This window comes from Artemia franciscana, chromosome 21, assembly GCF_032884065.1.
Source record: "Artemia franciscana chromosome 21, ASM3288406v1, whole genome shotgun sequence".
Classification (NCBI taxonomy): Eukaryota; Metazoa; Arthropoda; class Branchiopoda; order Anostraca; family Artemiidae; genus Artemia; species Artemia franciscana.
In genome coordinates, this window is record NC_088883.1 from 16,354,403 (window position 1) to 16,377,749 (window position 23,347).

Sequence of the window (23,347 nt, forward strand, 5' to 3'; positions counted from 1 at the left end):
TTTAGTTAATAGATATACAGAGACGTCCCATCAAAGTAATATCTGACATGCGGGAGCTTTCCTACACTGTAAGACTGTCAAAGCTGAATCTCCCTACACTTGTTCACAGGAGAAATAGAGGGGGGGATGCCATTTTAGGCTACAAGTTATTGAGGGCTAACAACTCAAGAAATAGAGGTCATCATCTGAAACTTGTCAAGCAGTCTACAATGCCTAGAGTCCGCACTCAATTCTTTTCATCACGCACGGTCAACAGTTGGAACATGAAACAGTTACTGCTAAATCTGTTGATGTTTTCAAGCATTAAATAAAAAAAACAAACAAGTTTTTTTTTAACTGAAAGTAAGGAGCGACATTAAAAATTTAAAACGAACAGAAATTACTTCGTATATGAAAGGGGCTGGTCCCTCCTCAACGCTCCGCTCTTTACGCTAAAGTTTTTTACTGTTTTAAAATTAGAGTTGAGAGAAAGTGTCAAACTTTAGCGTAAAGAGCGGGGCGTTGAGGAGGGATCAGCCCCTTTCATATACGAAGTAATTTCTGTTCGTTTTAAGTTTTAATGTCGCTTCTTACTTTCAGTTAAAAGAACTTGTTTTTTTTTTTATTTAATTTCTGAACGTTTTTGAATTAATGCATGTTTTGATTTTGGCTCTCCGCAGATAAATAATTAAAACGAAATTTGCATATTTATTTTTTTTGGCTAAAAGGCTTTCTCATAGTTTTGATTGAATGATTTTGGGAAAAAAGGATCGGTGGAGGAGGCCTAGTCCCCCCCCCCCAGTTTCTTGGTTACTTAAAAAGGCAACTAGAACATTTAATTTTTTACAAACGTTTTTATTAGTAAAAGATATACGTAACTTACGAATTAGCTTACTTAAAGAACTTTTGTATTCGTATATTTTTATTACGTTTATGAGGGAGTTTACCCCCGCAGCAGTACCTCGCTCTTTACAACAAAGCATAAGTTTTGTCCTAATTCCTTAAGAATGACCCCTGAATCACAAAGGCCGAAGAATAAATTAGCGTAATAAGCGTAAATTAATAAATAGCGTAAAGAGTAAGGTATTGAGGAGGTGACGAATCCCCTCATATGCGTAGTAATTTTTGTTCGTTTTAATGCTGCTCCTTACTTTCATATGAAAAAACTTTTTCATATTTATTTTTCTATTGTTTTTTTTAAATAATGCTAGAAAATCCTGCGCTCCCTTCATGGAAATTTTCTTCCCCCATGACAAATTACTCCATGGAAAGTTCCCCCAACATATCCCCCTCTTCTCAGCAACTCCCCCACAACCAAAAAAATCCCTCTGAAAACGTCGGTACACTTCCCAATAACCATTACTATATGTAAGCATAGGGCAAAGTTTGTAACTTGTAGCCCCACCCACGGGGACTGTGGGGGAGTAAGTTGTCCTGAAAGACATAGTTATAAGGTTTTTCGACTGCTGAATAAAATGGCTATCTCAGAATTTTGATCCGATGACTTTGGGAAAATGATTAGTGTGGGAGGGGGCCTAGGTGCCCTTCAATTTTTTTGGTCCCTTAAAAAGGGCACTAGAACTTTTTATTCCCATCAGAATGAGCCCTCTTGCAACATTCTAGGACCACTGGGTCGATACGATCACCCCTGAAAAAAAAAAAAAAAATAAACACGCATCCGTGATCTGCCTTCTGGCAAAAAATACAAAATTCCACATTTTGTAGATAAGAGCTGGAAACTTCTACAATATGGTTCTCTGATACACTGAATCTGATGGTGTGATTTTCGTTAAGATTCTATGACTTTTAGGGGGTGTTTCCCCCTATTTTCTAAAATAAGGCAAATTTTCTCAGACTCGTAACTTTTGATGGGTAAGACTAAACTTGATGAAACTTATATATTTAAAATCAGCATTAAAATGCGATTCTTTTGATGTAGCTATTGCTAACAAAATTCCGTTTTTTAGAGTTTTGGCTACTATTGAGCCGGGTCGCTCCTTACTACAGTTCGTTACCACGAACTGTTTGAAAGGCTAGATGCAGAGTGGTCCTCCAGAAAGTGTAAACTCAATTGGGATGCTTCTGAACAAACATCCCCTGGTCACTCAAGCCATCATTCTGGAGCTCTATAAGGAGTAATTCCTAGATTGTTCCCAGCTGCAATTAAAGTTAATGAGAGTTTTGTGTCATCTGTATATAAATTTATGTTGTTCTTAGTGCCTTGGGCCATCAGTGTGGAATCAAGATCAGTCCCTTCTAGGGCACCACTTGAAATATTGTTAGAAGTCTAAGAGACTTTATCTCCATTGTTACTAAAGATTTTTCTTCTAATGATAAAGCGATTTGCCAATTTTTCATCTCCTTATAATGTTTACCACCCTAAGTTTTAGGAAAACCTGCTAGTGTAAGACTTTATGAAAGGTTCTAGTAATTTCTCTACAAAGGGAGTATTCAGGGCAATTATCGTCTGGGAACTGTGTAATTACTTTGTAGTATATATCTTTTACTAGGCCAAAATTGATGCTGGGCCTCCCTCAATATTTTATAAGCAGAAAATTTTTTAAGATGATAATATTTGGTTATAAAATATGGAAATGTTGATACAGCTTTCATACATAAAACAGTTTAGGTCTATAAAAAAGGATACGGTATTAGACTTTACAGTCCCTACCGGCGGTGCTGATCTCCATTTCTTGGTCCTTCAGCCAGGAAGTGCAATGGGGGGTTGGGGGCCAGCCATCCTGTGCTTTCGCACACCCTTCCTGTTTACCTTCCCCAGATTTCTCCAGGTACTCATTTAGACCTGGGTCGACTCTGGCTAAGCCTACAGAGTCACGCTATTGATTAGGTCTATAATTTTCAGCTTTTAGCCTATCATACTTTTCTAAGATCAAAGTAGCCTTTGTGGTTTTCCATTGAATTGGTTAATAATTTAATGTTCAATTTTGGAATTTTTAATAATTATTTGAAAATTATTTTTTAATGATTAATTTCCATTGAATGGTTAATTAATTGAAAGTTGCTATTTCTGGGTAGATATTTCCATTGAATGGTTAATAACTTAATAATAAATTGAAAATAGCTATTTCTGGATAGATAGGCTTGCAATTTTATTGGAATATTCTTTTAAGACCCACTGGTGAATATTAATTAGCCAGATTATTCAATTGTGTAATTTATTTAGAGGTAGTTTCGATTTTACCAGAATTAACTAAAAATAGAACTTTTCAAAAAAGAAGTTTTCAAGGAAAAGTAAAGGCCGTATTAAACTTAAGATCAGAGGGGATGGAAATCTACAATAACTTATACTCAAAATGACCAGAAATTAATACTAAAGAATAAATGAGCTCCAAAACGAACAGAAATTAAATTAACAATCATTGCAAAAAACATACAACATCTACTAATATAAATAAATTATTAAATCTTAAAACGAGTAAAGTTTAATTTGAATGTGAAAATCAAGCTTAAAACGAAAAAAAAAATTTCCATTGAAGTATAAATGAAACCCAAGACGAAAAGAAATTAATTAAACAATCATGCTCATGTGGCAATCGTGCTGCAGTCGATCCGCTCTTCGCACTGCCATAATTTTTTTCTTTTAATAAGGTGTCAGTTATGTGGAAATGTTGTATTGAGAGGCATGAGGAATAAATTATTATTATTATTATAATCATAGCTAACAAACATACAATAGATGCAAATATAAATGAATAAATAAATCTTAAAATGCGTGAAACCTAAATTGAATATGCGAATTAAGCTTGAAAAGAAGGAAAATCACTACAAACAAGAGTTTGGATATTACCTTCTTCTCTCACTGTATAAGTCTAAAACCTTCTGTGTCATGGGTGCTTTACTGAAAACTCTATGTGTTTTGAACAGTCCTGGAAAATACAAATAAAATAAAAATGAATATTCGATATTTAATAGCATTAATTGTTGAGAGATCATCATTTCAGGATTTTATTTCACTGTAATTTTTGTTTTCATTTTCAGCGCTCTAATAACTGGAAAAGAAAATATTTGTGATATAGGCTAATTCGTTTTCACTGAAGCGCCAATGGCAGTAGGCTTTAGACTTTTGCAGTGAGAAAAGGAGGCAAAACACTAATTAGAACCAAATTGAAGCTTTTAAAAAATGGTAAACTCGATAAAGCCAATATACTAAGAAAATCAATTAAAAGAGAAATTCGTAAATTGGCACGATCGTACTACAAAATAAGATCGAAGAATTGTTCACTAATAAGCCAAAAAACTGGTATTCCGAAGTTAAAAAGCTATGCGGCAGGATTCTCGACCAGCTTAATTTCAACTTACCAGAGTCCCCTGATGTTACTGCAAATAATCTAAATAAATTTCTCGCTTCCATTGTCCAGAGCCTTCCAGCATTGCCAATCCAATTATCAACAGGAGCCCCATCCCCCTTTTTCCCGACTGTTTCCCCGTCTGAGATAGAAAGAAGAATTGCCAAACTAAGGAAGACAAGTGTTTGTCCTTTGGATATCCCGTTTCCTCTTATTAGAGCCTTCGGTGACTTCCTTTCTAAGCCCTTATCGGTCCTGTGTAACGAAATTACTAAGTCTGGGCAAATTCCAACAATTTGGAAACATTTTAATAAGCGACCCTATGCATATCCTCAGTGAAATTGGAAGTGAGGCTTTGGACTTAGATATGACAGTAAACTCCTCTAAGTCCATGATAATGCCGATTTGTTTCCTCAAATCCTCGCCCTGTTTTCTTAATCCTATCCGTCCTGAAATTTATGTGTCCTCGGTTAAATTACTTGGAGTCACTATTTCTTCAAATTTAAAGTGGGATATCCACGTTAAAGACAACATCCATAAAGCTAATGCGTCTATCGCCTTCTTTAAGCTCCTAAGTAAATATAGCGTCCCCCCTTCTCACTCCGTAAGGTTGTACACGTCTTTTGTCCGCCCGCATCTTGAATATGATTTTCCAGTTTGGTACTCTGGCATCTCTCGTGAAGAATCAGACAAAATTGAGTCAATCCAAAAGAGAGCCTAGAATAATTTTCAAAGAAGGCAAGGTGCCTTACTCTCTGCTCCTAAAAAAAGCTAGTTTGGAAACCCTTGAGCGAAGGAGGTTGTCGCTGTGCCTCCGCTTTTCAAAAAATGCAATAACAAACCCTCGGATGGCAAGTATTTTCCCCAAACGTCACTCACCATCCAGATTACGACAGCCTCGAGCTGTTTCTGAGCCCATCCCAGTTTTGTCCCCCATTCGCTGCTTTACTTCCAAATATGAAAAAACCTTTGTCCCCTTCATCTCAGAAAAAATGAATAAAATATCCAACTAGTTTCTCCCTTTTTTTGGTGAGGTGTTGTCTAGGTCGTTGCACTTATTTACTTGCCCCCCCCCTCTGTTTTGGTTTAGTTTCCCTTTTAATTCATATGTGGTTTTCGTGTGTTTTATGCTTTGTTCTTTTTTTGTGAGTTTTTGGACTTTTTTTAGTGTTCCTTTTTCATTTGTAGATGTATATATATATATATATATATATATATATATATATATATATATATATATATATATATATATATATATATATATATATTTATTTCTTGTTCTTTTTTGTATTATTTGGTTATTTTGTCCCCTTCCTTTTTTTCCTCATTTGTTTTGTTCAAATTTAGTTTGACCGTTTTTTTTTTACTCATAATTTGATTATTCATTATTATTTTTTTTTTTTTGCTTTGTTAGTGCTTTGTTAGTGTTAGTTTTTTTTTGCTTTGTTTGCTTTGTTAGTCGACTCCGAAGTTCGAATTCGGCCCTTTGAGGGCTTGTGATAGAGATCTTTTTGAAATAAATATCTTATCTTATCAATACTCAAAATCTTGTTTGTAGAGATTTCTGTTCGTTTCAATCTTGATTTCCGTATTCAATTTAAGTTTCACTCGTTTTAAGATTTATTTATTCATTTAAATTAGCACCTATAGTATGTTTGTTTGTTATGATTGTTTATTCAATTTCTGTACGTTTTGTGTTTCATCTATGCTTCAGTAGCAAAATCATTTATCATTGGGTTTCATTTATATTTTAGTTGTAATTTCTGGTCATTTTGAGTTTGGGTTAGCGTGGGATTCCATTTCTTCTGATCTTAAGTTTAATATGGCCTTCATCTTTGAATGAACAACTTCTTTTTCGGAATTTATTGTAATCAATTTCTGTTCGCTTTTGATTGACAAATTTTCAGGTTTTTCCAAATTCCCTATTTCAAAATAAATTTTTATTCCAAAATAAATTCCAAAATGAAACAATTTGTGTCTGGAAACAGTCTTGGCAAGGACAAATAAAATTAAACTGAATATTTGATGTGTAATTATATTGATTGCCGAAAGCTTATTAGCTCAAGATTTTATTTCACTTAAATTTTTATTTTTTTTTTCGACGCTATAGCATTGCCTTTGATTTAACTCAATGTTTACTGTTAATATGGATACCATTTAAGCTGGGCTGGATGAGAGGACAATTTGTGAAGTTGCTGATGGTGTCCTAGGGAAGAGTGCTAAGACTGCAACGTCTGCAACTAGGAATATTAGTGAAAAAGCATTAGGTTTAATAGAGAGTAGAAGGGGTTTGTATAAGAATTATCGGAGTGATAGGTCGTATGAAAACAAAATGAATGTAAAGAAAGTGGAAAAAGCATTAAAATATGAACTAAGGAGATGTGAAGTGGAGGCGATGGATAAAATTGCTGAGGATCTGAAAGATGCGGTTAGATGGCATAATAGTAAAATATTATACTGGCATGTTAATAAATTGAAAGGGAGTAGCCAATCTGGACTAGTCCCAGTGAAAGATAGAAATGGGGCCACAATTAGTGATAAGGAAAAAGGTAAAGAAAGATGGGTGGAACATTTTGAGAATGTGCTAAACCGAGATACAGTTGCAGGAAAAGATATAGATGAAAATGAAAAAGTTTGTGATACCTTGGATGTGAAGGAAGATTTGTTTAGTGAGGAAGAATTAGCGACAGTACTAAAAGGATTAAAAAATAATAAGGCCCCAGGTGTTGATAGTATGATTAATGAGTTTCTTAAATATGGTGGCTCTGAGGTTAGGAATAAGCTACTGAAGATTATGGACATGATTTTTGAAAAAGGGGAAGTACCCAATGATTTTAGGAAAACCTTAATTAAACCACTGTATAAGAAAGGAAAGGCAATTGGAGACCATGGAATCAAATGGGGAGGAAGAACGCTCCTGGACTTAGATTATGCTGATGATTTAAGCATATTAGATGAAAGTGTGAGCAAAATCAATGAATTTTTAGAGGTTTTACGAGTTCAGGGTGCTAAAATAGGCTTGAAAATTAATGTTAAGAAGACTAAGTCACTAAGGCTAGGAATAAGTGAAGATGAACAGGTAACATTAGGTAACGAAAAGATTGATCAGGTTGGGAGCTTCAGTTACCTTGGTAGTATTATTAGTAAAGATGGTGGGAGCAGTAAAGATGTTAAAAGTAGAATAGCTAAGGCTCAGGGTGTTTTTTCACAGTTAAAAAAAAGTTTAGAAGAATAGAAAGATAAGTCTACATACCAAAATTAGAATATTGGAAGCTACAGTGATGACAGTGGTCAAATATGGCTCTGAAACATGGGCACTCCGAAAAGCAGATGAAAATTTACTAGATGTTTTCCAGAGAAATTGCCTACGGATTGTTCTGGGTACCCGGCTGACTGACCGTATTTCAAACAGTAGCTTGTACGAAAAGTGTGGTTCAATCCCGCTTTCTGGGGCTATAATGAAAGAAAGGTTGAGATGGCTAGGCCACGTTCTACGGATGAAGGATGACAGATTACCGAAGATTGTCCTTTTTGGCCAACCGTCTGGGGCTACACGGAAAGCAGGTCGTCCTTGTCTGGGTTGGGAGGATGTCATAAATAAAGATTTAAAGGAAATGGGAACTTCCTGGGAGGGTGTGAAGAGGGAGGCTTTAAATAGATTAGGTTGGAGGAGGAGCGTGCGTGGCTGTGTTGGCCTCAGGCGGCTTGGTGCTGCAGTGAGTTATTAGTAGTAGTAGTAGTAGGATAAGAGGTTATTGCATGACTAATTGAAGTTGACTGAGGTAAAATACCATTTTAGGGTATTTGCCATTTTCTTTCTGAATTTTTCTTTAGTCTATTGCAAAAGAAAAGTAAGAGTCTAACACCTGTGGTTTTCATGGAAACTTTAGACCTCACCTTGGATTGGTTGATCGATAGATCAATTTAGATAGATCTTTATTGCAACAAAAGCCACTTAAGGGCCATGGCAAAAAACAAATAATACAAAATAATACCACGTGATACTAACAGAACAGGGTATATAATAGTAACTATAAAAAAGCATAACAATTGCAAAAAGAAAACAAAAAGGCACATAATACCAAAAAACTCATATAATTACACAAAATGTCACACACACGATCAATATATTTTAAATGTTTAAAACTATATAGATCATCGTTACAAAAAAGAAAAAAGAAATGAAAAAAGGCAAGTAATACCATAAAACTCACATAATTACACAAAATGTCACAAACATGATCCATATATTTTAAATGTTTTAAAACTACATAGATTATGGTTACTAAAAAAGAAATGAAAAAAGGCACATAATACCATAAAACTCACATAATTACACAAAATGTCACACACATGATCCATATATTTTAAATGATTTAAAACTACATGGACCATGCTTACAAAAAAGGAAAAAGAAATGCTTCAAGCACACCGTATAAAATAACTTTCAACATTCTTTTCTTGTTCCACATATCCTCCACCCTCCAAAAATATCTCTCTGTGCTGCATGGCTACATGCACGTACCTCCCCACATTCATATTACATAACATTTTGGAAGTGCATATTTTTTTTTTTATGTGGCCAAGAGACAATTTTTGCTAGTCCCTGAGAAAGAGCCTACAGTATGTTAGCTGGAGTCATGGTTCATAGTCTCTGTCAGTGAAAGCTTGAGTTTTTCTGTTAAGCTTTCATTTTTCAAGCCTAGTTTTTGCTTTATGTTATAATTGTCCATTCAAGCAAGTAGACACCACTTTCAACTTGAATTTGCATCAAAATGACGGTGGTTTCATCAGAATGACGGTGGTTTCAAAAATTTGATGCTTTTCTTCCCTATGCCAAAATGTTTGGAAAATTAATATGTTGGAAAATAAATAGAAGGATTCTGATATCCATAAAAGGAACATTTTTCCACAGGTCCAAAGATTCTGCCATCTACTGTAATAGGTCGATTCTGTTTGATTTCAGTTAGTTTTATTATTTCATTTTCTGTGTTTGGGACTGAAGCAGATTGATAGTATCACACGTGCATTTAATAGCTCTCTCATTGCCAAAGCAACTTGATCATTCTGTTTGCTCGTTACTTAGTGGTAATTCGAGAAAGTTGACAAACTCCAAGACATCAATTTTGAACTAAGGGGCGTGTAACTTTCTAAAGCTGATCAAAAATTTTAAAGCTCTGATAAAAGTTATTTGCACCTGTTCTTTGTACAGAAATTTATTCATTACATTCTCCTGTTTAAAATTCTTGAGGGACTGATAACTTCACTGTTATGGATCACATTTGGAAAATAATACCATGGAAGGCAGATTGGGATGAAATTGAGTCAATGGCTCCCCATCACTGACCAGCGAATCTACAGGATTTTTCCTTGTTTCGCTGGACAATGCGGTTTAAGATAATAAATTCTACAAAATAAGAAACAAGCTTAGTCCTGATTCAGTGCAAAAAACAAGTTAAATCCTTACATAGTGAATAAAAAAATCCATAGACACCAATCTGACGCCTTTTTCATTCAACTTCTTAGTAGAAAAGTAGGCATGTTGTATTTTTTATTTTTTTAAATACAAAATCTTGCAAGCATCTTCAGTATGTGTTATTGGTGGCACGAAGTAAGTCTGAGGCCTCTCACACCCGAACCCTCTCATTGCTAAATTTTAAAGCAAAGGTAGGTGTGTTGCGGATTTTTTGAACTGGGATCATGTTAGGGCTCTCAAGTTGTTTATTTGAGTACCCGAGTGGGTACTCCAACACACCCCCTCCCACTGCCGTCTTTTTATTACAAATATGAGTATATGCACCTTTTTTAGAACCAGAAGTATACTAAAATCTTCTGTTGATTTGTTTGGAGGTGTAAGGTAGGCCAGTGAACCTCTTGCACTCTCTCCCTGTAGAAAGGCGGGCATGTTGAAGCAGAATCACATGAGGGCCTTCAGTGTGCATAGTTTGAGCACCAAATTGGGCTGTGGTCCCACCAATATGCCCCCCTCTAATGAGACCCCTTCCAAGTTTGTACAAACATCAGATTCTATATAAAGCGGCCAGGGAAAATGAATACCTGGAAAAACATTGCCCTTTACTAAGTTAATCCCTCTGAGTTAACTCTGAAATCGTGATATGTTGGCTTCATTTTTAGTTTAATAGGGACACTAAGACTATCTTACACGTTACACTCTCTCTAAAGTTGGGCTATACTTAATTAGGTATGCACAGAGTATGTCCTAAGGATATGAAGGTTTTTTCCCAATGGATTTGGTATAAGAGGGACATTCCAAAAGTAAGAGATTTGGTGCTTAAAAAGGAAGAATCTAGATCAAGATATTCAAATTTTTATGTATTTTCATGCACTTTTGTTGAAAATTTTTGATAACGCTCCTTCTGTCGATTTCAGACAGTCTTCCCACAAGAATATTCTGAGTCAGCCCCCTTCTCCACCAGTTTTGCTACTTTTGCCTGTTTTCCACAGGTGTGTAGTTTATCATAGGAGTTGGCTTAAAATTTAGAATGCAAAGCTGTGAAGAGATGGCGTTTTACCTTTGTTAGTCTGTTGGTTTTGATTTGTTATGACAAGGGTTGCCAATACTTCAATAAAGAAAACTAACAGTGCAAACGCACTAAATTTGTGTTTTCCCTTGGATTTTTATCAACATCTGCAAATCGATTTTGAAAGATTTTGATTTTTTTTTTTTTTTTAGGTGGATTTTTGTCACTTCAACCAAGGTATGTAAAGTAAAACTTTATTGATTGTTTAAACAAAAAGCTTTTAAAAAACCCTTGGAATTCTTGGATAAACAGACAATCTATTTTGCTTTGAAAGAATAAGTTACAGGTAGAAAACAGTAGAAATCCTTACGCAAAAATATATCAGTAAAAAAAGGAAAAAAGAAAGTGACTAAAGCTAGTAATTAGTCCACAGGTGGAGCAAACCTATTATGATGAAACATTCTAGGTGAACACTTCATCTTCTTGTTCTGTGTTGCAAGATAAACAGATAACCATGCAGGTTCATTCACCTGTTAGGGATTAAAAGTTAACTCAATTATTTTTGAATTGAGTCACTCTGTCTAATCCTGCTACAACTTTTTGCGGGGATGGTCTGGTAATCGTTTAAAATGTTATTTTATTCTTATAGACGAGATAAATTCTTTAAGTGATTTGTTGCTAAATCTGTGTTATTGTTGTTGCCAATGATTTTTATTATTGACTTGACAAATTCTTTGAATGTTATGTTGTATTATTCAAATATTTGATCCTGGGGTTATATTACCACTGCTACTACGAAGAGCTCATCACTGCACCAAGCAGTCTGTAACTCAGACACTGCACTGTACGTTCCTCTTGTGTCCCAAACTAGTTAAAGTTTCAATGTACTCCCAGCCATTAATTTCCGCTTTCATTAAATGTTCTCTGATAGCCACTTCACACCCCTTTGGGGACAAAGTGTATAGGTCAGTTGTATGCCAAAGCCACGCTGTGAATCTAGAAAACATAATTGGAAAGCAGAAAACCTAAAGAAAGAGTGCACTATGAAGATGAAGTAAGGAACCTAACTCTGTATATATATTACAGAGTTGCCAGTTTGTCTCAACCGGATTAAAATCTTCCCAACAAGTCTTAATTAACAATAATATTAAAGTGATATGGCTAAAAGTCCCATCAACAAGGATTGAGAGACGCTTTAGGTTGAGCTTGAAAGCGAAAATTGTGGGCTTGAAAACTCAAATTCTTATTAAAATTCATTTCATCCAGATTCTTATTTTTCTTGTAACTTAGTTCATTATTTTATCTAGGAACATCTAAAGAAAGAGTCCAATATGGAGATGAAGTATGGAGCTTAGCTCTGTATATATATATATATATATATATATATATATATATATATATATATATATATATATAATATTACAGAGTAGACATTAGTCTAAGAACTGCTTAGGTTTAAAAATAGGACCGTGAAAACTTACACAATTTAAATGTTAACCTGGATGACTTAGTAAACACAAAGAGTGACAGTTGACAATACAAATGACCAAATTGAGGAAGCCAATTCATCATTGTTCCTCCCCCGCCAGGAAATCTTCAGCAATTATGTGGAAACGTTTATTGGAGCCAATGGTTTTTCAGCTTCTGCTTCGCACTGACCTAGATCAATGAGGACTTTGACTGATGCCATACAAAATGAGTCAAGACAGCATAAGACAATAGCAGAAACTTTTTTTTTAAGTTTTCAGGAAGTATGGTGCTCAATCATAGCTGGGGAGGGAAAGTGGAATTCATGTTTTGAATGTAGTATAAGATTTTTGATGATGGATTAGGCTGTGGCGGAGACAATTTTGTTTCAGAATATGTTTCTTACAGGCTCGATTGTAATACATATGTTTTAAACAGTGAAAGTATTTTATCTGCTAGGGCCACACATTAAACCGGGTTGCCAAAAATATACTGGACATGTGTTTATTAATCACTAATTTAACGACTTCATCCATTCGCACTCTGAATGCCAAATGGAAGGAAATGCCCTTGACACTTTTAAGGAATACTGGAAAACCCTCAGTTTTGCCAAAACCTATGCACTGGAACTCTACGATTCAGCGAATGGCCTTGTAGATATATTTAATGTAAAAGAGTTGGCTGGTGCCTATTATGAACTAAAAGTACTGAAAATAGAGCCATTAAAGAGGGAAGTGTATGTACCTGTAGACGATCAATTATACAAATCCTTAGACTATTTGCAAGGTTAAAAAATTATTGTCTTGGTACTGTTTTGGCAGTACAATATGGTAACTGTGGAAAGGAGTTCAGAATATTCACATTATTCAGCTTGCTTCCTCATTAGTAGGTGTAGTTTGTACTGATAAAGAAATAAACCAAGGCCATTCTAAATAGTTTGCATGAACGTATCTTGCAATTGTTCTCAATAACAGTGGAAGGGGAAGCAGTCAGTAAACTAGTCTTTGCTACTTGCTCTTTCATTAAAAAGGATTCTGAGGTGGAGAAGTGTTTTAAAATGAGAGTGATAAATCGTTTTCGTTCATGGAAGGTAAGAATACTGCTACTGGTCAAGAACTGTATGTAGACGATAGTCCCAAAGCTCAGGGGTGTAATTTGCGGTGGGGCAAGGGGGCAACTCGCCCTCCCAGAACTTGGTTTCCCTCCCCACGACCCCAGTGCCCCCCGCAGTTGAAATTTTAGTTTCTTGAAAAATCTTGTCAAAACTAAGATAAGTCTGCATAATTCAAGCATCCACAGAAACGGATCAATTTCCTTAGTATATATTTACTTCTATAATATGGGTCATTTTTCAGTTTCACTGTTATTGTCACTTGATCTGGGAAAATTTGCCCTCCCCCCCTCCCCTGTGCTTTGACAAAATTACGCCACTGACAGAGCTAACTTTTTCTAATTTCTGCAAGATCAGAGGAGGACTCTAGGTTCTCTAAAAGAATACATGAATTCTGGGAAAGTATTCAGAAATACCCTTCTACTGTCATCCTTCCCTTTACAACATGTATTGACATTTTGATTTCGACAATGAACCGATTAGAAAATGAGAAGATTGAGAAGATTTTGCTTCTAAAAGTAGGATAAAAAAGATGACTTCATAGTAAAGTAACGATTTTATTTTTAACGCATGTATTGGAAATTTATATTTAGTATAGATGAAAACTTATATTAGTGTAAGTGACAGTCTAAGAAGCAAACTTTTCATAAATTTTTTCTTGATTTCATAAGTTCTTTTATGGTTGAAGCTGAGCTGTAGTGGGCGCTACTAAACTATACTTTTTTTTTCACTTCTCCACTGAAGTAGTGAAACAACTAACGTCAATTCCTCTCTAGGAAATATGTAAGATATAAAGTTTATTTAGGAGACTCCTTCTTTACCATGTGTAAAAGGCCTTTAAGCGATACACTTCCGTACTGTGAGTGTCTTTGAGTATATACTTAAAAAATAAATCCTGAAGTACGGTTTATTTGGAATAATGCTGATACTTAAACTACTTATTACTACTTGAATATAATTTCGATCGAGTACTTGGTATTTGCACTTAAATACTTTTTTGGGGTACTAGATCCAATGCAGTTAACTGAGATTTAGCACATTTTTATGTCAGGTTGTAACTAAGTAACACTTTTAAACCCATCTCAATTTCTTGGAGCCCTGCTGAAAGTGCAGAATACAATTTAAACAGATGTATTAGTAAGGTTTAAAACAGGGAGACAAGAGACAGCACCTGCACAATGCTCTTTGTATGAGCCACCAGAGTACACTTCAAGATAGGCATAGAAATGATCAGGCTTTTTCTCGTTTAAAATTATTTGTACATTTTCACTGTATTGGTACGATTTGTCATATTGTAGGAGATGGAGACTGCAATTGAGTTGGACTCATCTCCCACGATGACTGATTCTACAAAAGGGTAACCATCTTTTGGAAATGCTGATTGTGGAAACTTGCCTAAGCAAAAACAACATCCAAATATGTAGAATCATCTTCCAATATATGCACAAAAACAGTGTGTCACTTACCGTAACCTTAAATTTTAGGAAAATATCTATAAAATTACAGATAGACTCTATCATTCAGAGAACAAAAACCAAAGAGGCCTCTAAGTTTGAACCAAGGTTGCACATTTTTGCAATCCTATAATAATGCAAATGACGGAATTTTGTAATGGGTCACGGAAGTTGAAAAGGGAAGGTGAAGAATTCACAAGAACATACCTCCAAACCATATTTTAGGCCCATTTTAAAGTTTTAATAAATCAAGCAGAATTGTTGGAATGGAACTGCATTCCGATGCCACCAGTATTTTTGGTAGAATGATTCTTGTAAGTAAGGTTATTTTTAAGTGGGAAACATGTCCATGCCATTCTGGACTTTTTGCAGAAATGGAATGGGAGTATTCTTCACATGAAGTTGTGGAAGGGGAATATGGCTATGTCTCCTAAGGACAATTATTCTAGTTTTGGTTATTGCCAGAGGAAGTCTAAAAGAATAAAAAAAAAATAGACACTATACTAAAATCCTGTTAAATAGAGTGTACTGGAAGTATTATTGAATGTGTGTGGGTTGTTTTCTTTTTTCTCTTTTTCCGTTTTGTTGCCATGGCGCAAGTGACTTTAAAGTATTAGATATCTATCTATTTGTTATGTGTGCGACATTATGCGTAATTATTTGAGTTAGTTTTATGGTATTGTGTGCCTTATTATGTGTGTTTTTGTTTTGCAGTTTTCATTTAATTTTATTGTTCTTGTTATGTACTATGTTTTGTGGTTGTTAGATGTGTTGTTATTATGTGTTAGGATTTAGTGTGTAAATGTTTGTTTTTTTTTGCCATGACCCAAAGAAGTTTTTGTTGCAATAAATATTTATTTATCTATAACAATTATAACCTTCATCAGTTTTCCAAATAATGACATCATCAGCATATAGACCGAAAGATATAATTAGGATGCGGAGCATAGAAGTGCACGGGTAAAATAGCAAATGCATGTTGACATATACTTTGTACTCTAAGATGTGTTTCCTTTTTTTAGATCTGAAATGCCAAAGCTCAAAGATGTGCCATCACTTTACAGTCTTGCCATTGATGTACTTGAAGACGAATTTGTTCAATTTGTCAAAGAAGAGTTATGTCTCCAGTCAGATGAAGACCAATTGTTCTGTATCTATTCACCTGAAATATTTAGCTCTTATGTTGAAATGGTTAAAAGTCTCGTATTAACTAATGTACCTGTTGTTGCCAGACAAGATCTACTTGATCATATCTTGAAGAAGATGGATATGAGCAGCACTGTGCGATATGCTGCAGTTGAGATCCTTTATGAGAGTGATTGTAAAAGATTTATTCCTGGTACTTTTCCCCAGTCTTATCATCCTATGATTCTTTCAAAAGTTATATCTGAATGTCAATCCTTGAAATTTATTGATCTGACATATTTTTGGGTAAGAGGAACAGACAAAAGATACTTGTCGCAATTATTTAGCAATGCTAGAAACCTTACTTCAATTGTGATACCTCAAATATGTGATGATGCGTTATTATCTGTTATTGGAAAGTGCTGTAGCAATGTTTCATTTCTTGATATACAAAATTCAGTCAATGTTACCGAAACTGGTATTGATAATTTAATATTTTCTGACAATGGAAGTGTTAATTCAATATGTATGTCTCTAGTCGTTTTCAAAATTGGTGGCCCTCGTTTGACAGCAATTTCCCCATCTAAAATGACTTTCCTTCTAAAATTTGCACCATTTTTAAGTAATCTTGGGCCATATGCTTATTGTGGAAGACTGCTTGGAATTATGAATGAAGATCTCAAACATCAACCTACAAATCTTTATTATGTCCATGATACTTATACTACTGACAATCAAATGATAGCTATAGAAAAGATGGCACCACAGTTGAAGGGGGTGTATTTTGACACCCCTAGTGATGAGGCTGTATCACATTTGTCCTTGTTCAAAGGGCTCATGAAGCTTAAAATTCGCAAAGCATTTTGGATAGATATTTTTGTACCAGCTCTCCAAATGGAAAATTTGCAAATACTTGAATTGATCAATATTCATGGGAACATTGATCTGGCTCATATAGGTAAATTTTGGCATTTACAGAAACTGGTGATTTACCATTGTGATAGATTAGTCTCATCTGATTTCACCTATCATTTCAAAAATTTGAATTTCTTGGAGATATACTACACCGAATATTTTGATAATGTATTATTACACATATTAACACATTCTCAAAATTTGGAGCACTTAAGCTTAGGCTATTTTGGAACTATCAGTGATGAAGAACTGATACCCATTTTATCGTTTGATAAATTGATAAATTTAGAAAAGCTGTGGATTGCCCGCGCTGAATTTTTGTCGTGGATGTCCGTAGCCGCCATCCTTGATTACTGTCCAAAATTGAAGAGTATTGGAAGGATGGAAAATTGGAACCTGACCAAGGGAGAGCTGGAAAAATTTGGAGAAATGGCACGATTTTCGAATTGGGACCTACTGTTTTGGGAATTTTTTTCTTAAGACCAGTGGTATAAATAGCAGGAGTTACTTCCATACCCATAATGCACATGAAATTATCTATTTTTGCTGCTTGGCTGATATTCTTTCTACAGAGTTATCGTTGAAATTCTACTAAGGACATTTTAAAGTTGTGAAATATTGCAATTTTTCTTATAAATTTATTCTAAAAAAATTTTGCTAAATTTGAAGTAGGTGAATTCAACATAATGGCTTGGTTCTAGGAAATGAATCTTTTATTATCAATAAAAATTAAAGCTTCACAACAAAAGGAACCTGCAAAGGAATATCTACATTATACGTAAAATTGTTTTTAGCAATTTAGATCCAATTTGTGCAAGTAACGCAAATCCTTGGCTTAATTCCACATATTGCTTATCACTTTTGTTCCCTTTGCTGTAAACCATTGCAATCATATCAACTTCAAATATTCACAATGTTTTATCCATAACACGTAGCTTGTGAAACTTTATGAAATAGCTATCTCGTCCTTGTTCTAAATTTGTGTGGTATATTATTCTTTTTTTTCTAAGATGTTTGCACATATTCGACCTGTTTATTATACAGGTCGTGTTCATTACATATTGTGTACTATTCAGGAGACTAGTTTAGACTGACATTTAAACGGAAATGATTATCCCAATCCTTTTGAAAACATATAGAAATAGATGGTTTAATGAATATCGTTGTGCATGACATACCTTTCCTTTCTTTCTTTTTGTGCAATTCAGCAAGGCCAAAGGGTGATTTTGGAGTTGGAAGATGATCTAAGCTAATATACTGTAATAACAGTAGCTGTGATGGTCAAATCAATCTAGTTATTTTCCTTCAAAATTAATATTTTTCTCCTTTGTAACTACCTTTACGGAGTCTTTTGTGTAATTGCTTGATGTTAACTGTGATTGATTGAAAAAAAGCTTTTTCAGAAAAGAAGCTTTTCAAAAAAAAGTAAAGAGCTATATTAAACCAAGGAAGAATAAGGATCACTATGAATAAATAAATAAGGAACAAAACGAACAAAAATTTCAATGAATAATCAAATTAAACTGAAAACGAAGTGAATTCAAACACAAACAGAAGTAGGGCTAACGCCCCCTAAGCCGTCCAAAAGCAAGAGCTTGATTTGCGTCTACTGAAAACAATTTTTATATCAAGCAGATCTCAAGGCTAATCAAGGTTTACAAATTAAGTGATACCGCCTGTCCCCTTCCCAGCCTCTCAGATTCTCTAAACGGCTTGAATGCCATCTTTATTTTATGGAAAATAACGCTTATTCTGATATGTGTGGCTTTACTTGTCGAACTAAAAGCAACAAAAAAAAAAACGAAGAAAATCATTTGAATAACAAGTTTGAATTATTTTTTAACTATAACTGTCCTCGCTTTTGGTTTAATTTAGCTTTTTTTTTTTACTTTCTGGAAAAAGTGTTTTTTAAGTAATTTTGGTTCGTTTGTAATTGATATTGTTTTTAATGGCTAACAAACGAAATATTTTTAAGGTTGTTTTTCGGTTTTTTTGCTTTAGAATTAGGATTTTGGCTCGCTGTTTATACTTCGGACAAAATTTGGCGACAAATTTAGTAGTAACCATATGTGACAACTAAAGAACTTCGGATGGTTTGGACAGGGGAAAACCCATACAAATAAAAGGATTATGAATCAGCATAATTTTTGGCCTTCCATATAGCCTAAGCCATCTTGACCCCCATCCTTTTACAACCTTGAATATAGACAAATATTGTTCGACCATTTTGTGATAAGAGTCTTGTTGTTATATTTTGTTTTAACTTCTTGTTTGTTTAAATACTCACATTTTTAAGATCAATTATTTAAAAGAGTTCTGATTTGTTCTCTTAAAAAATAAAAACAGGACGACAGGAATCAATGCAGCCAGATTCGTTTCCGGCTGAGGTTCCGTTGGCTCTGAAGCCTTAATGGAGTTGTCTTTTGTTTTCATGGCTGGAAACTTTAGCAGATCAATTTAAAAAAAGATTAATTCGCTCTGAGAATCAATAGAGCCACCTTTTTCTTCTAATATCTATTTCCCTGATAATATTTCCTTTGTCCCCCAAGTCAAAATCTAAAATATACTTATCCTCCCCTTTGATAATTCTGAAAAATTTATATTAAACTATCAATATTACAATATCCCTTTAAACCGTTAATTTATACCTTTAGCTCCCGAGTATTTATATACTTAGTTCCTGACACATTGCAGATATGCCGTTTTAACAAACTTGATGCACTTAGTGTCTTCTAATTTTGTTCAGTATCCATCAACATACCCTAAAAATTTCAATTTACTACCCTTAGCTCTTCCTGATATATTGCAAATACGCCCTTTTGACAGTCTGGATGCACATATTGATCTGATTTAGCTCCACAGTATTCTCCATTCTTTGAAGGTGTCAACTTGGTAACCTCAGCCTTTCATGAGGTATTACCGATACGCCTTTTTGAGAGCTTGGATACACGTCGTGCCTATTGGTTTGGTTCAAAATGCCTTGAAATTGTCAAATCAATGCCCATAGCTGCTTCTGAAATATTGCAGACACTTTTTGACTAAGTGGATGCATACGGTGTATTTTGATTTAGTTCAACATTCCCTGGAAGTTTGACCTTAATGCCCTTAGCCATTCCGGAGATATTGGCCATGCGCCCTTTCGATTACCTGAATGCATTCGTGAAAGTTTTAACTTAATACCCTTTGTCGTTCCTGAGATACTGCAGGAACGCCCTATTGACAATATTGATGCACATATTATCCTTTTACTTAGTTCAATGTTCTCTGAAATCTTATTGCCCGTTCCTAAGATGTTTCAAATATGCTCTTTTCATAACATGGATATAGATGGTGTGTGGCTTGGTTCAACATCCTCCTAAACATTTTTTGAAAAGTTTTAACTTCATACCTTTAGCCGTTTCTGAGATATTGCAGATACGCCCCTTCAGCATCTTGAATGTACACAGTGTCTTTGGTTTAGTTGTACTTGCCCTGAAAGTTTCAACTTAATAGGTGTAGCCGTTCCTGTAATATTTTGGACATTGGAAATATATATTGATGCACAAGATACACATATTATCTTTTAAAATAGTTAAACCTCTCCTTAAGCATATGCTGAAGTTTCAACGTAACACTCTTAGTCATTCCTGAAATATTGCTGGTACGCCCTTTTGACAAGCTGGATGCCCGTAGTGTCTTTCGACTTCGTTCAACATCCTCCTCAACATTCTATGGAAGTTTCATCCTAATACCTCTAGTATTTCCGGACACCCAGGATCAAACATGCCCTCTCCCTTCCCAGTTATAAAATTTATGCATAAACAGGGGGCAGCTTTCTTAATTTATAGACCTTGCCCAAGGGGCTGTGGGGCTTATGTCACCCCTGGTGGTGTGTTTATTTGAGCTTTTGATCACCGTGATTAAAATGGCTCTCAAAATTTTGATCCGATGTCTTTGGGGGTTCGAGGGGTGGGAGTAGACAAAAAGGCGTCGGTGGAGGATGGTCACCCTTCAATCGCTTTCAGCTCTTGGAGATCTCGCTAGAATTTTTAATTGAATAAGCCCTTTCCCAAGTTTCTACGACCACTCCTTCCACACGAAGTCGCCTTTTAAAAAAATAACTCATTTGAGTCATATCGCTCTTTATTTAAGCAGCGCTATTGCGTTGCCTATGAAAAATGACTATTTTCTTAAGCTTCGAATTCATATAGATTTTGTGAGTATTTGATGTTTCTCCTTTTCTTCTTTGAATGGTTTTGCTATTTTTTCCTTCATTTATTCGCCTAGTCGTCTTTATAAGTGGGTTACAAACCTGTCAGATAATTTTTTACCGAAGACGGTAATTCTTAGCATTTATTATCTTCACCTATTAAGTCAACACTTCAGTTGTCGATCTGTTGTTCTTCCTTTATCTTTTTTGATGGCTTCATTCTGTCCCTGAGACCATTTTGTGTGGTAGAGTTGTTCCTTGGCGATATTAAAACTTAAAACGAACAGAGATTATTCCGTATATGTAAGGGATTGCCCCCCCCCCTCAACGTTCCGTTCTCAATGCTAAAGTTTTCAATTGTTTTAAAAAGTAGAGTTATGAGAAAGAGTCAAACTTTAGCGAAAAGAGCGAGGCGCTGAGGAAGGGACAGCTCCTGAAATATTATCAGGCTCATAAACAAACATATATTTAAAATCAGCATAAAAAATATGGCAAATATTCTCAGGCTTGTAAACAAACTAACATATTTTAAAATCAGCATAAAAATCCGATTCTTTTAATGTATCTATTGGTATCAAAATCCGTTTTTTAGAATTTCGGTTACTATTGATCTGGGTCGCTCCTTACTTAGAGTTCGTTACCACGTATTGTTTGATATATAAATAAGTAAGTTTGGTATGTAAGTTTTCTTTAGTGTCAAAGATTTTTGTTTGAAAAACGACCGTCCTTTAGAAGTGAGAAAGGGGGGAGGGTAAATTCAGCCCTAGTACGTCCACTTCTTCTACATACGCCCTTGTCAGTATATTGGTGTCAAGTATTTCTGTATTTGGTCAGGTTCAACTCAAGATCGTTTGGTTCAGTCTCTAATTTTTATATTCTATTTAATGTATATCCATGCTAAATGAATATCTACTTTAAAGTCACAGTTTATACAATAGTGTTGACATTTTGTTGTCTTGTGCCGCCTTTTCACTTAGATCAGATCATCCCAAAAATTGGAGAGAAGGCCTATTAGATCGCAGATTCTGATATTTAGTACTCTGTCTATGTCACAAAAAGAATTAGTGTTCACAAATCCAACGACAGAGGACTGAAATGATCAAAAATAACTGAGATAGCAGGTTTAATATGAATGGTTCAAATCCTAACAGACACCCCTTCAGGGGTAACATGATGCATACAGCCCTGGAAACAAGGGATTTAAGTTATACGAATAGCTGAATTAATAACAGAGCCTTCACTTGTTGCACTTTGTAAGTCAAAATTATACGAAACTATGATTTCTATTGTTCGGAGACACAGGGAGGGAGGAGTTTCTGAAGCCAAAAAAAAAAACTGTACACGAAAATAAATCACACCCAAACAGAAAACATCGAACCTACTGAGAAAAATAAATTAAAAGCCACAGCATTTTTGTGTTTTATGATTAAAAGTGCGATGTGCAACTTGAGGAGGAAGAAATTAAATTACGAAAGCAAATTACAGGCTTCAGTGCCTGTTTTATGGCCATCTAAGTTCGTGTGATGAAAGTGAGAAATTCCAGCTCTATATATACCATTTACTATTAAAAATGAACTTGTATCTGTATAAAAATAATTAAAATCACGGATAATTAATTGTAAGCTATAAAAGATCTTGTTTAATTAGGCTACAAGTAAAATTCCACGAACTATACAGAAGGCTCTCAGTATACACAAATGGAAATTCAAGCTATAGGAAGCGTACTTAATAAGATTCTTTTAGCAATCCTAATAATCAGGTTTTATTCCTAGGGTTGATTAGAATAGAAGAAAATAGCTAAAACTAACATCGATGTTAAAACGAGTGAAATGAACTAATGATATAAGAAGTCAAACTTGGAGGACAAATGGTTTACAGTGAATAATGATTTTGACTCTTGAATCTGTAGTGTGGGGAGGAGGGGAGAAGACACGTGACTTTAAAGGGTTTACCTGCATGGCAGAAGTATCCTTAGATCAGTGGTTCCCGACAGATTTTGGGCCGTGCTCCACCTGGGTATTTGTAAAGTTCTGATGCGCCTCTTGTAATATTTAATTTTTTTATTCAAGTTTTATGTGAATGTACCCGACACTAGCAGGAGTTGCATCTATAAGCGAGAGAATAGCTAAAGTCCGTGTCAAATCAAACAGTTCGTGGTAACGAACTGTAGTAAGGAGCGACCCGGCTCAATAGTAACCAAAACTCTAAAAAATGGAATTTTGATACCAATACATCAAACGAATCGCATTTTAATACTGATTTTAAATATATAAGTTTCATCAAGTTTAGTCTTACCCATCAAAAGTTACGAGCCTGAG

The 23,347-nt window shown here is 34.9% G+C and overlaps 1 protein-coding gene across 5 annotated transcripts in view; it reads left to right on the plus strand.

Annotated features, from left to right (window-relative positions):
- The window catches only part of LOC136040836 (uncharacterized), a 34,331-nt gene extending 15,359 nt beyond the window's left edge, over window positions 1–18,972 (plus strand). For 2 of the 5 annotated variants that reach the window (XM_065725181.1, XM_065725182.1), the window contains exons 2-3: window positions 10,981–11,005; window positions 15,823–18,967. In XM_065725181.1, coding sequence (XP_065581253.1) covers window positions 15,830–17,320 — 1,491 coding nt within the window. In that variant the 5' untranslated portion in view covers window positions 10,981–11,005; window positions 15,823–15,829 and the 3' untranslated portion in view covers window positions 17,321–18,967. Of the gene's footprint in view, window positions 1–10,980; window positions 11,006–15,822 lie in introns of all 5 variants that reach the window. The other 3 variants (XM_065725180.1, XM_065725179.1, XM_065725178.1) reach the window with 3 other exon arrangements.
- Window positions 18,973–23,347: the final 4,375 nt, after the last annotated feature.